Source organism: Globicephala melas, chromosome 6 (genome assembly GCF_963455315.2).
Source record: "Globicephala melas chromosome 6, mGloMel1.2, whole genome shotgun sequence".
Taxonomy (NCBI): Eukaryota; Metazoa; Chordata; class Mammalia; order Artiodactyla; family Delphinidae; genus Globicephala; species Globicephala melas.
Genome location: NC_083319.1, coordinates 102,705,988 through 102,722,788, shown reverse-complemented (window position 1 = coordinate 102,722,788; position 16,801 = coordinate 102,705,988). Strand labels below are relative to the sequence as shown.

The 16,801-nt window shown below is 40.9% G+C and overlaps 1 protein-coding gene across 1 annotated transcript in view; it reads right to left on the bottom strand.

Annotated features, from left to right (window-relative positions):
* Window positions 1-13,968: 13,968 nt before the first annotated feature.
* The window catches only part of CDCA2 (cell division cycle associated 2), a 49,205-nt gene continuing 46,372 nt past the window's right edge, over window positions 13,969-16,801 (bottom strand). The window contains exon 15 of the mRNA XM_060300040.1: window positions 13,969-15,439. Coding sequence (XP_060156023.1) covers window positions 14,235-15,439 — 1,205 coding nt within the window. The 3' untranslated portion in view covers window positions 13,969-14,234. The remainder of the gene's footprint in view (window positions 15,440-16,801) is intronic.

Sequence of the window (16,801 nt, the reverse complement as noted above, 5' to 3'; positions counted from 1 at the left end):
GTTAGGCGGTAGAATATCATATATCCCACACAAATAGCATGGACAGGGAAGACACAGAGGCCCTGTGATCACAAGACCTGGTCGTAGTCTTGCCTTTAGAAGCTGTGTGACCTCAAGCAAGTTACTCCAACTCCCAGGCTGTCAGTTTCCTCACCTGCCAAGTGAGAAGTTTGGAAAAATAGTCGCTGACTTTTTTTGTCTTTTATCTCCATCATTTTGTGATTTTATACATTGCTTTATACAATCGTATATCAAAAGTCTTCCAAATTACAAGTGCCAAATAACATACCCCCAAATTTTATAATTGACATTTGACAGCGTCCCTGTCTGTGGCATAGAAACATGTTACAGGTAAAATGGGGTCATCATGACATATAAGATACATCTTTTAGGGAACTCCCTGGTGGTCCAGTGGTTAGGACTTGGCACTTTCATTGCCTTAGGGCCCAGGTTCAATCCCTGGTCGGGGAAGAAAGATCCCTAAAGCCGCGCGGCAAGGCCATTTTTTTTTTTTTTTTTTTTTTTTTTGCGGTACGCGGGCCTCTCACTGCTGTGGCCTCTCCTGTTGCGGAAAACAGGCTCCGGACGCGCAGGCTCAGCGGCCATGGCTCACGGGCCCAGCCGCTCCGCGGCATGTGGGATCTTCCCGGACCGGGGCACGAACCCGCATCCCCTGCATCGGCAGGCGGACTCTCAACCACCAGGGAAGCCCACAATGTTACATTTTTAAAAAGACCAATTCCCAATGCTTTGTGCAGACGCTATTGGGGAAAGTTTCCCCACATTTAGAGGCTAACTTCTTTAGAAGGGAGCTCCCATGCTCACCCCGAAATTTGTTGGTACCACTGTCTGAGCTAGAACCAGGAGCTGGCGGGACCCCTTAACTTTACCCAGCCTCTCCACGCTACCACACCAACTAAATTTATGCTTGACTTTCTGGTAATTAATGATCATTTAATAAACATTTCTTTGTCTCACAGAAGACCTGTGCCAGTTCTACCTCCTGGACCTCCAGACAGAAACGGCAACAGCTGACCACAGCTCAGATGAATTTCTTCCCGCGCTTGAGGTGCCTGTCAAGACGGAGAGGTGCCTAGCTCGAAATATCCCCAGAATTAGATTTAGGAAGGACAAAAAAACCCTGATGGAGACTCTGCTCTTTTGCCAGACTCCCGTGAGAAGATTCTGGTAAGCTTCCCCAGTCCTTGGCTAATGTGTACACCTGTCCCCTCGCTGCGAAACTACAGGTGGATACATTTTGGGTGGTGAAAATATCCATGTATTTGATTTCCATGGATAGGAAAACACTAGAGCAAGGCTAACAGTTTTGAATAAGATGATATAAAATGTAGGCAAAAGCGAGTGCACTCCGTACAGGATGACACCACCAGTCACCTCACTGGTCACACATACGCCCCCATAATTTGCTAGAAATCCAAACTAGGAAGGAGGAGTGTAGTAGGTTGTACTGCACTTGATATTTACATACTGATGGGACTGATCTCCTTCTGGAGACAAGCAGGACCAGGCTACAGACTAAGGACGTTGAAGCAAGACTAGAAGTGGGGAGAGGCCCCCCAAAATGGAGCAAGGGAGCCGTTGTGTCTGGAGTCAGGAAGTCGAGGGCCATAGCTCTCCATCAAGGGCATTTCTGAGAACAGTGGCAAGTCTCGCACAGAAAACATCCTCATCTTCCCTGCATAACTTTATTTTCCTCTTTCCACAACCCCCAAATCTTTGCCTCTCTAGTTACAGCATTTTCATCAAAGGAAAATGGACTTTTAGAGTAGGACAGTCTCCTGATTCTAGCTCTACCATGTACCAGCTATCTGATCTTTTTTCTTTATTTTTAATATTTATTAATTTATTTGGCTGTGCCGGGTCTTTTAGTTGCAGCATGTGGGCTCTTAGTTGAGGATGCGGGATCTAGTTCCCTGACCAGGGATCGAACCCGGGCCCCCTGCATTGGGATCCTGGAGTCTTAACCGCTGGACTACCAGGGAAGTCCCCCAACTATCTGATCTTGAACGAGTCACATTACCTCTTAAAGGCTCAGCTTCCTTGTCTGTAATATGGGCATAATAATGAGATCACATAAAATGAGGGCACATGGGAAAACGCCTACTACCGTGATTACACTGTAGATAAATGGTACCTGAGAAAGGAAATGGGCTTCTGTCACAAAGTGCAGAAGGATGCTGGTCTGTGAAAACAAGAGGCACCACATCTGTATTATCTGATTTTTCATAGCAGCGACACGTAAAGTAGGTATCACTAATATTCTTACTTGACAGACAAGGTAGCTGAGAATCACAGAGACTTTTACTGTTGTTCTAAGCACTTTAGTTTCTTAAACTTTTTATTTTAAAATGATAATAGAGTCACAGCAATTGCAAAAATAGTAGAGGTGTCCTGGTCCCTTTCACCCAACTTCCCCCATGCTCGCATTTGACTGACAGTCCGACAGAGGCTGTTGCCATTTCCTGGGATGCACACCTCAGAAGTAGAGCTGAACCCTCTGAGGCTGACAGTTGGGGGCATGATTGGGGCCACTGGAGGGCTTTTCTTGGGATAAGGAATAAAGGAATCGGTTTCAGTGCCCTGGGGACGCTGTACTCATCCTCTGATGGGAGACTTATGAGATGAGGCAGTAATTGAGGTTCACTGACGTGGTTAGAACACTTCTGCCTCAGAAATGGAAAGTGGCCCTGCCAATCCAGTTGTCAGTGATCCTGCCAGTGGAGACTGCCAACTCACTCCATGGTCCTCTACTCTGTTAACTAGGCCCTGGATACCAACCAGCTGGGCACTGGGTGACGAAACCTTGCTGTTTTATTACCAATTCCTCTGGTTCATTAGTCCTTCCATCCACTCTGCTCACCCTTCCAAGTTTGAAGTGTGAATCCAGCCAACGTATATACTGTCTGAATCCAGCCAACGTATATAGTGCCAGTTCCACCCGCCCCTTCTCTACTCCAACGTGCGAACTTGGAAAAGAAAATAGCTCCCACATTTCTTACTGCACTCTTTATTGGGTGGGAGTTATTTCATCAATCACTAACATCCTGCTCGGACAACGGGTTCCCAGGAAAGAGGAAACTTGATCCTTTTCTTCAGCACACATATTGCATACAGGGGCCACTCTATCCTCAGGACAGACCGTGGTGATGTCTCCCAAATACTCCACAAGCGTGGCCTTCTGCTCCGTTGGCCACGATGCTCCAAAGGCCAAAAAACCCTTACGGAAAATTAACTACATCGAGCAGCTCCCCCAACCCACCTGTCCCCATTCCCACGGCCCACGGGGAGGCCACACTTGTCCACTGAATGGGAACACCCTTCTGCGGTGGCTGCATCCTAACCTGGTCTAGGGTCTGGGGGCAGCTCGTGAAGCTGAGGAAGTCTGGGTAATGGTAAAAACAAAGAATACTTGTATTCCTTAAAAAAATAAAGGAGAAATGTTCTCTCTGACCCCCACCAAAACAAAAACCTTTGCTGCAAAAAAGCGCCCTGCTCAGCTGCAATAAGGTGAAAGGTTAATTGTGGACAGAGTAGTCATATATAAGCAGTTTTTTAGTTTTCTGGTGGGAATACTTAACAACCTAAGTATGCTTCCCCAGGAGGTAATCTATTATATTTTGTCCAATTTCTTCCTCCAAAAACTGAATCAATTCATGATGTAATGCCCAGGGGAGAACAATCTTCTGGAAACTGAGTATCTTTCTGGGGACAAGGTTGAGGAAAACATCTTAATATTGTTACAGCTTTGGCCTGGCAGTAACAGCTCTTTGCTTGTGGCGATGGCAGGACAAGAACCGGGAAGGCAGCAAAATGTCAAAGGACACACGCCTCCGAACTGTTTGAGATTTGCCTAGAATTGTTTTCTCTCTTGGAGAAATACAGGCTATAAATCCGTTTGGACATTTACAGGACAGCTGCAGGACCCTGGGCACGCACTTCAGGGCCTGAGTTGAGAACGCTGCTTGTTCAAAGTGTTGGCATCTAAATGTAGATGTCGTCCTGATTTCTAGCTTAAGATGTATTTCTTCTGACTTCTTTCGTTCTCCCAATCCTCTCTCCCCCAAAAAATTAAATTAGAGAACAAAGCGTAAATCAACACTCATCATTCACTTCGTTTTAAGGAAATAGAGGCAACTTCTATTTGTGAGAGGTTCTGGATGACTTCAAAACCCCAAGTAGCTATTGACTTTAAGGGCTCCTCCAACTAAACTTTTACAAGAACAGCCAACAAACACCCATATGGCCTGGCCTTCTTAGGCACCTCGGTGCTGGAGGGTAGATGGGGCAGCTGAAGCAAGTGAAATAAACAAAAGGCCCCTAGTCTCTTCCAGGCTCTATCGTTGCTGGCTGCCAAGCAGAGAAAATCACTTCCCTCTTGTTCATCTTATTTATAAGACAGAAATAATAGTATGTCTTGCTCTGTATGAGATATATGAGATATACATGACAGAGACATGAAAATACATGACAATAACATAGAAGGGTGTTTTGTATGTTTTCCTATCGTGCAGCTTGCCAAGACAAACAAAACAAAAAATCGGAGGGTCTGGGACTTCCCTGGTGGCGCAGTGGTCAAGAATCCGCCTGCCAATGCAGGGGACATGGGTTCGAGCCCTGGTCCGGGAAGATCCCACATGCCATGGAGCAAAGAAGCCCCCACATCACAACTACTGAGCCTGCACTCTAGAGCCCGCGAGCCACAACTAGTGACCCGTGTGCCACAACTACTGAAGCCCGCATGCCTAGAGCCCATGCTCCACGAGAGAATCCACTGCAATGAGAAGCCCGCGCATCGCAATGAAGAGTAGCCCACACTCGCCGCAACTAGAGAAAGCCCGCACAGAGCAACGAAGACCCAATGCAGCCATAAATAAATAAATAAATAAATTTATAAAGGAAAAAAAAATTGGAGGGTCCAAGGCTAGATTAAGGGTTATGAGTATAGGTGGGTGGGCCTGGGTTAGCTATTTAAAGGAAAGTTGGGCTGTTTGTCTCTATCTGAGGGGAAAGGCAGCCTCACTGGGAATTGAGAGACTCCAACTGGTTTGGGGAAGGTACGTTAGTTTTAAATCTAAAAATAAATTTATTTAGGTAAAAAAAGGAACCCTTCAGCACTCGCACAGGGTTAAAAAAAAATAGGAAGAATTTAGATAAACCAGAGGGTCCAATAATTCCTACCCTACCCAATGCAAGAAACTCATGCATCTACCACATTTAAGTTTAAATACTAAGAAATTGGAAAACAGCATCTAAAATTGAAAAAATAAGAGCCTGCTTTTTTGTAAGAAGTTTGTTTCCGCCCCCATCTCCCCTCCCCTCTTGAACCTCACATTCACGTTTGCCCCTTGACAGCCTGAGAGCCATGGACCTCAGCAACACCCACCTACCCACTCACGGAGGTCTTCCTATTTCTCACCATCCAGACAGACTGCAAAAAACTAAGCATCTACTCCTTAAAATGATTTATACGTCCAGGACATGCCAGTCATTCTAGTTGATAGGAGTATAATTGGACCTTGCAATGCTTGGGAAGTAGAAATCTTTGCGGTAATGTGCAATATTTCTAACTAAAATGCAAGATGCAGGCAGTGTTTTATCTGTAGTGTTTATTATACGAAAGGTTAACAGCCAATGAAATGATCCAATGGCTCATTTCCGTTCACACGGATGTCTGATATCGTTCAACAGAGCGGTCCATGAAAGTTAGAATTTTATATTTCTAAAGGAGGACCTAAAATGTGGATTGAAGTCTGTTCTACCGTTCTGAGAGGCAGATTGCCTGGCTTAACAATTTACATTTTCAGTATTTCTCAAGTAAGGCACAAACCAAGAGCCTGTTGGTCGTAGGTGACCATAAATTTAACGTTATTATTTTGACTAGTAAAAAATATATTTTGCCCGGGTCATGAAGCACAATGGCGCATTACAAAATGAATTATCTTGATTGTGCAGAGTGATTCTCCCCACAGATCCAAAGGGTGGGAATACGTAACAACCTGGGTGGGGGTGGCTGGAGCCAGTAAAAAGTGTTGGAGGCATCATCATAAAGGAGTCGTTGATAACACTAGAGTGGGTGCTTTGGGGGCCAGAGAAGGCTGCCATCAAGGGAGTTTTATGGCATATTTGCTGGGTCTGATATTCCTAGAATTATCAGATTCTTAATGGCCTTTCTAAATGTTTAAATACTTAAATTCAAGCATTTATCACTCTTCAGGGACTTCTGTAGAATTTATTTACATTAGGAGTTATTATCATTGAAAAGTTCATTTTAAAAATACTAGCCAAAAAAAGTAGTCCATTTAAAAGTATTACCACAAATGCAATTCTTTAAGACAAATATCTAACGTTTCAGAACAAATGCCACCTGCAAGCTGTAAATATGTGTATTAATTTTTCCCCACAGTATTTGCTTTGGCTGTGACCTCTCCTCACATTCAGTTGAACAAGGGCTAAAAATTGTCAAACCAAATTCTTGTTTGAGAGCTGAGCTCTAACTACTGCCAGTTTGAGAGAAACACACATCCAGGTTTAGGGAATATGTTTTGTTTGTTTTGGCTGTGACATAGGGCAGAACAGTTTCCATCCCATTCGAATGCATTCAAGAGAGTTTGAAATATTGCACAATAAAAGTCATTCATTATATCTGTCTCCTTTCCCTTCCAAAAACAAAAATGGCTGCCCAGTTCCAAGTCTACACAGGGGGCAGGAAGAAGGGGGTCACAGGGTCACTGGAAATCACCCAAGACTAACACCAGGTTTTTCAGGTTTGAGTTAGGGAATCCTTCTGAAATCTTCATTCCCCATGTACACTTCAAATAAGAAAAGACTAGTCACATTGGATTATTGCTTTGTTATGAACAATTGGAAAATGGACACATTGTACGTGTTCTCACATTAGGCGTAGCAACATCCAAGAGCCTGGCAGCCAAGCTAAACTTACTTGAACTGAAACATCTTTTTACTCACTTTCTCTAGGAAGTTTCAACTGTTTGACACCAAATTTATACTCAAAAAAAAAAAAATTATTTCACTGTTTGGACCATACATTTGAAAGGACCTAGTTTTTCAGACATCTGATGCTCCTTAGCAGTTACTTGATGTGTCTAAATAGAGAAAAAATTGACATTAACTTTGTGTTTACCAGCAAGCATCCGGGACATCAGAACACTGGAAATGCAGTTTGTTTTTAAATGTCAAAAATAAAGACGCCACTAACAGATCACTACACTTGACAGGACAGGACACTGCCAAAGTGAATTTTTTTTTAAAAAGCAAATTTTAGGTGGGTGAATAAAGCTGTGAGAATAAAGAAATTATGAGATGTAATTGGATGTTAACTGCTTTCTTTACATTTTGGAGCTTAAAAAACTCACATGCAAATAGAGTTAGAAATTTGGAACTTAGAACAAAATGATAAAGTCTGAATTTTCTTGAATTACATCTAAAACCCAAAAGCCAGCTGTTTGCTCCCCAGCAGGCTACTTGTATCATAGAGAAGTCAATTAAACCATTTAGTCAGACAACATTGTGCCACGGACAAATGAGAAAAGGGAAGATTTAAGAAGGCTGCTTTCAAACTGGTCACTGGAAATTTTGGAACTCCCAACCTACTCCTTAGAAAATGCAAACTTGTATTTGTTTTTTAATGTGCATGCTCATTTATTTTTCCTTTTCATATAAGTGATATAATGCTTAAAGTATCAAAAAACAGAAGCAGTTCCAAAAAAATACTTGCTTCCCAATATCCTAAAATTTTCCAAAAACCTTTCTAATAAATCTTAAAATTAAGGTCATAGCCAGGCTAAGTATGATCTTGGTTGAAGATGTGGGACAAAAATATGTATCACGAGGGCTTCCCTGGTGGCACAGTGGTTGAGAGTCCGCCTGCCGATGCAGGGAACACGGGTTCGTGCCCCGGTCCGGGAAGATCCCACATGCTGCGCAGCGGCTAGTCCGGTGAGCCATGGCCGCTGAGCCTGCGCGTCTGGAGCCTGTGCTCCGCAACGGGAGAGGCCACAACAGTGAGACGCCCGCGTACCGCAAAATGTTATCACGAGAATGGCAGTAATTACTTATCTTCTCACTAAAGCTATTAGGTTATTTGTAGTTTGTATCACAATTTCATAAAAAAACAGAAAAGCATCAAAGAATGCACAGAATTGAACACACCAGTGAAAAATCATACAAACTTGAAATTGTTAGGCCACAGTATAACGAGTCCTTCTAGAGCCAAGTGAAGGCTCTAAAAATAATCTTCAAATAAATCTAAGACCAAGAAAAAGAAATTCACTATCTTTTTGTATGTGCAATTATTTATCGTAATTTAACTTCATCCCCTAAAATCTGCTTACTTGATCTAAGAATCTAAGTCCAGAGTCAACCTTTCAGACATACTACAAAGAAATCTGGTAGCACAAAAGATAGAAATGCAGAAGGATTTAAGGAGAGAGATTTCTTTAAAACTTTGTTATGGACAATTCACAATCTCTTGTTTCTCCCGTTGCGGAGCACAGGCTCCGGACGCGCAGGCTCAGCGGCCATGGCTCACGGGCACAGCCGCTCCACGGCACATGGGATCTTCGCGGACCGCGGCACGAACCCGTGTCCCCTGCATCGGCAGGCGGACTCTCAACCACTGCGCCACCAGGGAAGCCCCATAATCGCTAGTTTTGAATCCATGCTTCATCCGGATGTATTCATAGGTTAGAATATAATGGGAAGAAAAATACTTAAAAATGTGTGTGAGATGAAGCCAACTTAACACTGCCTAGTCTCAGTAAATGATAAGGAAAAGACATTTGGAATAGAATGCTGCTTTGGGATCCCCATTTCTCTAAAACTCCTAGAAGTGAACTCTGTTCAAGCATCACTTCTTCCAGAAAGAAACAAGACAAACTTACCTGATCTGAAGTTGGTGCCACTTGAGGGTGGAACGGTCCTGGGCATTCCTTTATAATCATACCCTGTATTGTAATTCTGTACTCCCCGACCCTTTAGAGAAAATTGAGCATCTTTAAGGCAGTGATCACATTTAGAAATTAATGCCTGGCACATGTACTAATGAATCTACGATCTGCTCACCCGGGATGACCTGATGCAGGGAAGTTTTCCCATGTTAAGAAATAATTCTCAAATGCTAAGGCTACTTTCCAAGTAAGGATAGCGACAATTTTTATACTAAACCAAACTATAATAAAAATCTTAATTTATGAGAAGAATTGAATCAGACTTATTAGACAATTTAATTTTTAGCAAACAACTTTGAACCTTATTTTAATTCAACTCATTTCATTTTCTTACTCGTATATATTACACAGTGGTCAAGAGGAGAATTTTTCTCAATGACTAAATCTTAGCATCTCAGGGTGACCATTTTAAATCATGAACCGTAGCAAACCCGTTTATATGAGAAGTTGGGCTGAGTGTATAGGTACCCCAAGAAAGTTGGTTTCCTGCCCATATTTCTGATAGCTTATTATTACTGACTTTTTGCCCTAAATGATAATGTATGTCTGGGTGTAATTGTAGGCTCCACACAGAATTGGTTGGTCAATCTTTTGCTTCTACTGGCCTCCTCCTTCACAAAAAGAACTTTAAACAAAAACTATGACATAGATTCACAGTAAAGGGGAAGGCAAGCTTTCCTATAGTAATCAAGATGGTGTGACGCTGGTTTAAGAACAGACATAGAGATCAATAGAACAGAATCAAGTCCAGAAATAGACCTACACATACAAGGTCAACTGATTTCAACAGAGGTGCCACTGTAATTCAATAAGGAATGCAAAATCTTTTCAACAAATGGTGCTGAATGACTTCCACTAAAAAACCCAAAACAGGGGCTTCCCTGGTGGCGCAGTGGTTGAGAGTGCGCCTGCCGATGCAGGGGACGTGGGTTTGTGCCCTGGTCCGGGAGGATCCCATGTGCTGCGGAGCCGCTGGGCCTGTGAGCCATGGCCGCTGAGCCTGCGCGTCCGGAGCCTGTGCTCCGCAACAGGAGAGGCCACCACAGTGAAAGGACCGTGTACCGCAAAAAAACAAAAAACCCAAAACAACTTCATCTCATACATTGTACAAAACTTAAAGTGGATCTAACACCTGAGAGCTAAAACTCTAAAACTTCTAGAAGAAATTCAGGAGAAAATCTTTGCACCCTAGAGTCAGTCAAAGATTTCTTAGGACACAAAAGTATGATCCATTAAAAAAAAAAAAGGATAAATTAGACTACATCAAAATTAAAATCTGCTTTTCAAAAGACACTCTAGGAAAAAACACAAGCCACAGACTGGGGAAAAATATGTGCAAGATACATATCCAATAAAGAACCATATCCAAATATACACAGAACTCTTTCATCTCAAAAACAAGACAACAATATCAACAAAAGGAAACACAGGCAAGAGGTTTAAATGGATGCTTCAATAAAGAGGATATAAGAATGGCAAATAAGCACAGGAAAACAAAGACGTTCAACATCATTCGTCATTAGGGAAATAACACACCAAAATCACATTGAGATACCACTGCACACCTACGAGAATGCCTACGAGGAACAAGGCCTTGACAACACCTTGTGATGATGAAATCATGGAGCAACTGAAACAATGTGCTGCAGGTGAGGATGCAAACTGGTGCAGCTGCTATGGAAAAGCTTGGCAGTTTCTTAGAAACTGAAACAGACCCCAGCCATACGTCCCAGGAATCCCACTTCTAGGTATTTACCCAAGATAAAGGAAAACATGTGTCTATAAAAAAGATCCATATGTGAATGTTTATAGCAGCTTTATTTATAATAGCCAGAAAATAGAAACAACCCAAATATCCATCAATTGGTGAATGGATAAACTGTTGATACATCCATAAAATGGAATACTACTTAGCAACAAACAGGAACCGATCACTTATACAACACGGATGAACCTCAAAAGCATTATGCGAAGTTTAAAAAGGCAGACACAAAAGGATACCCACTGTATGGTTCCATTTATATGACATTCCGGAAAAGGCAAGACTATAAGGATAGAACTCAGATGAGTGATTGTGAGGGGCTGGGGTTGGGGGAGAGGGACTGACTGCAAAGAGGCAGGACGAAACTTCTTTCCGGGTGATGAGGATGTTCTTACTCCTTGACTGGGGGCGGGGGGTGTCATGGTTACATTCAAACTGCTAGGCTTAAAAGGGTAAACTTTACTGTAGGTGAATGACACCTCAATAAACCTGACTTTAAAAAGGAAAAGGAAAACAACAGCTCTTTCAATACAAAGCACAAACCAGGCATTATTAAGTATTTCCTCCTTGTTATGCCAGGTCTACAGCTGAAGTCTGGGCGTTGGGGGGTGGAGGCATTCAGTGAGAGAAAATGGAAGCAACGTGTTTGCCAGGTCAGATCCAGAGAAAAGAACCGAATAACCACTTAATTTTAATTTCAAGGAATTTATCTTACATCGTCACGCAGGCCCAGTGTGGCATAATTTTCAATTACAAAAAACTGGAGGCAACTAGCGTCCATCAGTAGGGAGGTGGCTAACTACATCATAGATATCCAAATTATATCATTCTACGCAGGGGTTAAAAAGACTGCAATGGCACCAGGGCTCCCCAAAATGGTATTATGTTGAATAAAATTTTTAACTTGCAAAATGGAACATAGAGCGATCCCATTAGAAAACAGCAAAACCTATGTTTACACAGGCAAAGGGCCTGGAAGAGGTTTGCCTGCTGTTACTGGTGTTGACACCTAGAAAGGTGGGGAGAGAAAGGCGTAGCTGCAGGATGCTTGCGTTCGGTGGGGGGAAGACACTTTTTCATTATGCACAGTTCTCTACTGTTTTCAGTAGACACATAGGACTTTTGTAATAAAAATGAGTGAAAATAAAAGTTAAGGGGAAGCACCCGTAGCAACAGTGAAGCGCTGCCCTGGTTTAAGGTAGTGCACACAGGATGAGAACTTCAGATGTCATGCTGCCATCTTCTGGAACAAGCAAGAATCTATGGGAGCAGGAAAAGATAAAAGTAGAAGCCATTCTAAGGCAAAATGTCAAGGGTTACTGCGGTAGAAAAGATAAGGCAAATTTTTGATTTAGCCATTAATGAAAAGAAACAGTTAAAAACACACAAGCATGATGACATACAGGAATCATTTTCACAAATTTTATGATACAAATGAGATGGTGGATAAAACTACCTCCAAGTTGTTTTGATTTCTCAAGACTTCTTTTTAGGAAAACAGCCCATTTGTTATTTACAGATAGCAACAAAATATTCATAGTGAAATATTTTAAAACGAATAGAACTTGTAAAGTGTTTATCTTTCTAACTGCAGATACTTGAAAATGAGAACAATTTTACATTGGAAAAACCAAGCCAAAAAAAATCACAACCAAAAAAATCACAGACCAAAATGTCTCCTTCATCCTCACTAGCACTTTTTGGGAAATAAAACAAAGCACGTGAAATTCTGAAAATTCAAATACAATTGAGATCATATATCATACAGTAAAAACGGTAGAAAATAACAGTAATTTTAACCTTCCTATGAACAAACAACAAAAAATTTTTAAAGAACAAAACCCTCTAATATTGTATGTTTCTGAAAGTTTTTTTTTTTTTTTTTAATGACCAAAACCAAAAAGCTTCATAAGAAGTTTTTTTTTTTTTGGTTTGTTTTCAGTGGTAGACATTTGCCAACCGTACCAAACTATAAATGGGGGGAAAAGCCCATAAATAATTTACGTGTAAAGATAAAAGAATTTTTGAAACAATCCACCCTTTAGCAGGAGAAATTGGGGATCACTTTGAGTGTTAATGTAAAATACATTAGTCTTTAGCAGCAGGAGTTCCAGACCTATTGGTGCCAAGAAGGTAACAAATAGTCTCTATCTAAGGCAGGGGAAATGGGCGCCCAGCAGGAGCTTTCTTCCCTGTTGTGTTATTTATAGAGAGCCCTATTTGTTAACATGTTTCTGCTATCACAGGAGTAGGAGAGTTTAATGATTTAAAGGATTTCAAAGACAATTGTTTAATGATACAATGATTTACTTGCATTCACAAATTCTAAAAATATAGCAATTTAGATTTTCAAACCGCTGTCACCAAAACTGTGATAGGATATACTGCTGAAGCTTAACTGGACAAACCAAAACAAGTACTAGCTCTTGGTATGGTGAAATAAAAAGTCAGAAAGGCTGGAAAATGCCATGCTAAAAAAGAAATCAGCAACCTACCACCATGCTTCATGTTAGTAAACCAATTTGTTAGGGTCTTTTAAGTGAGTTTCTGGATTTTTTTTTTTTAATGGAAAACCATGAATTCAATCCCAAATTACCTGTGACTAATCTGAATGATCTGGGAGATGAGTCTTCAACTAGACCGCTTATATTTTCACCAAAAACCAAACCCCTACTTCCTACCCCACAAAGCATACAAGAGTGTTGTGTGAAGGTCAAAATGCTTTCATGTTAGTTATTTCTAAATTATATATTCACTTTATAATGACAGATTTGCAATATTCTGGTTATTGAAAGAATTTTCCAAAATCCCATGTTTAAGATTTGATTTTAATCTATTAAAATAAAATTTTTATTTGAGACAAAGTATATTATTAAAGCTTCTCTTAACTTTAATCTCAAAGGGAAAAAAACAAATTTTATCATTTCCATCTTTCCTACTTGTTAAAATTTTTAACCTATTTTTTGGGGGCAATCTTTTAAAATAAAAACATACCTCACCCCACTTTCTTTAACAGTTTCAACCTTATATTACCTTCAATTTTCATAAAGTTACATTAATTCTAACAATTTGTTAAAGACCAAAACAAAACACTCTTCTCATCCAGATATAACAAGTCAATTCTAAAAGATGCTTTTTTTACAACAGAAACTCTAAACCTTCAGTGATAAATACGTACTAACATGAAATAAAACTTAAGAGACATGCCGTTAGGTCTAAAAGCAATCCTTTTTAACAGAATACCAATAAAGCTTTTATCATTTGTGGGGAGAACATGTTTAATACAACGCTTTTAGTTTGAAAGATGGAGAAATTCACTTATTTCTACTTAAAAGTAGGTTCTACTCAAATAATTTTATTTGAAACTTTTAAAACACTGAGGTTGACCAAAGGATGGGAACTTGGATGAAAGAATCTTTCAGGCATGAATGGTTGGTTACCTTCTCTCTTGCCAAAACGTTCTGCAGGGAATGTCAGTTACTGCTTTAGTTCTCGGATATGTCCGATTCTCTCGAAGTCACTTGGAGAGCTTCCTTCTGGTTGAGAAAGGTGGTTCTTTTGTAGCCTCTCGACTGGGTGGTGTTTTTAGGATCTGCAAGTGTAGATGTACAAAAGCTCTTCCGTCTCCTCCCAGGTAAACTGGCAGCAGCAGCAGCAGCAAAGCCCTCACTGTTTTCTTTACCTGGTGTGGAGGGCAGCACACAAGGTTTTTGCCTGGAGGACCCGTTCTCAAATCTTCTGCTGTCAAATGTACCTATTGTTCTCCTCTTGGTTCTTTGGGAAATGCCGGAAGCGGGAGGCAATGGAAGGGAAATCCACACAAGCCCTTCACTTTCCAAACCTTTTTGTAGCCTTGTGCTGCGTCTTACTTTGGTTTCACTCTTTGTTCTCTGAAAGGTTTGCTCAATGGAGTCAGATAAATCTTTATACAGTTGGGAATTTTCTAAACTAATTTCTACAGAGCTGCTCACACTGTCGGAAGGTTTGGGATTCTCGATTTTTTCCAAATGTAAACTTTGCCCATCAGAACAAGCCATGGACTGTCTTCTGTATTTCCTTTCTCTGTAACTCACACCACGACTACTTGCTATGGAGTTTCTTCCCAAATCCTCACCTTGACTTTGACTCTCTTTCAAGTGGTCAATTAAGACATCTTCTGAACAATCACATTCTTTTTGTGAGTCGGGCATTAAATGCTTGGCCTGCAGTTTTCCTTCTGGAACGACTAAGAAGTCATCCTGGTTTTCACATTTGATGTTTATATCTTCTGAGATTTTAAAGATTTGAAAAAGGTTTTCCATATTTTGACCAGCAGCAGTAAGTTCTTGGGACTGCATGGTAAAATCAGGTTTTGGATTGTCTGATACAATGGGTGCTTCAGTCACAGAAGGACAAGAAATATGGCTGTTTTCATTCTCAGTCTCAGTTTTTAGTTCGTTTTCACTTTCCAACTTAATTGCTGCTTTTGGAATATTTTTGTTTTCATTAATTTCTATAGTACTTGTATTTGAACCTTGCTCAAAAGTAGCATTAATAAGTGATGAACTTTTCATGTCAGAGCTGCAGAATTCAGACACATCGTATTTATTAAAGCCTCGAACCATCTGCCAATCCTCTGGGTTCTGGGGCAAAATATTATTTCTCTTCGGAAGCTTCACTTCTTCAAGTTCCTCATTTGAGTTGAAATCATCTATGGGCATGTAAATAAGTTTAAATCGAATTAAAAAGTAACAGTGGAAATAAACTTTCACAAATCAAACAGGTGTCAAATTGTATTCTGTGTGTCAAGCTTTCAAAGAAATCGCCAAGACCTACAAATGCTACCCTGTACTTGTCCCCATCTGTCATCGTTCTTTCTCTTTCAGTTCTTCCTCACCCCACAGGTTAAGAAAATATGTACTTAATGCATGAATTAATAAAGCATATAACCTGAGACCATGGAAATGAGAACTGTATCTGAAATTGCTTCCTCTATTCTAACGTGCTTCCCATTCTACAAGGTCAGTTAGCATGAGGCAGACACACTTCCTATCTCCCAAAAAATGAATTACTGAAAATCGGCAACATCATGCTTCTGAAACTTTTCCATCAATGTTCCCCCTTGAAATAGAAGAGAGAAAATTTGGAATTCTGGGGAATTTGAGGACTTAGCTAAAAAGGTACTTCTGAAGACACTCAAGTCTTATGCCCAGTGTTTAAAAAATTAACATTAAACTGCACCAAACTCTCAAAAAGAGCCCTGGTTGTTTCAATATTCTAGAAATCTCTCCCTTTCCCTGCCAATCTCTGAATATAATTCACCCTCCAGGAAGACACGCCATGTGGGCCCTGCCATGTGTTTCTGGCACACGGTGTCACATCACAGGTGAAAAACACATCATCAAGGTTTTAAAGTCACATAACACAGCCTAAGTGAATCTAGGCTTTATGAGTTCTAAATCTCAGTACTATTAGAAGCCATCTCTCTGGTTATCTCACATAATAAAGTTTTTAATTGGTCAGTCAAAGGAGTATAAAAATGTTTTAAACAAAATAAAAACTGAAAGATAGGGCTTCCCTGGTGGCGCAGCTGTTGAGAGTCCGCCTGCCGATGCAGGGGACACGGGTTCGTGCCCCAGTCCAGGAAGATCCCACATGCTGCGAAGCGGCTGGGCCCATGAGCCATGGCCGCTGAGCCTGCGTGTCCGGAGCCTGTGCTCCGCAATGGGAGAGACCACAACAGTGAGAGGCCCGCGTACCGCAAAAAAATAATAATAATAATAAAAAAATAAAGACTATTTAAAAAAAAAAAACTGAAAGATAAAACATAAGCTGAGCCAAAAATCTACAAAAAACGTTTCAGTGTGAAAAGGTATATATACATCCGGGATTTGGGTACTTACAATCATGTCACAGAAAGCTAGAGATTAACATAGGGCAGGGGGCCCTTGGTATCAACCAACCAATATGTCAACTGGGCTCTTTATACAACTTTAAAAATTGATATTCGTGTATTTTTCGTGAAACTAACATACTAGAAAAGGAAGGTAGGGGAAAGGGATGGAGGGAGGAA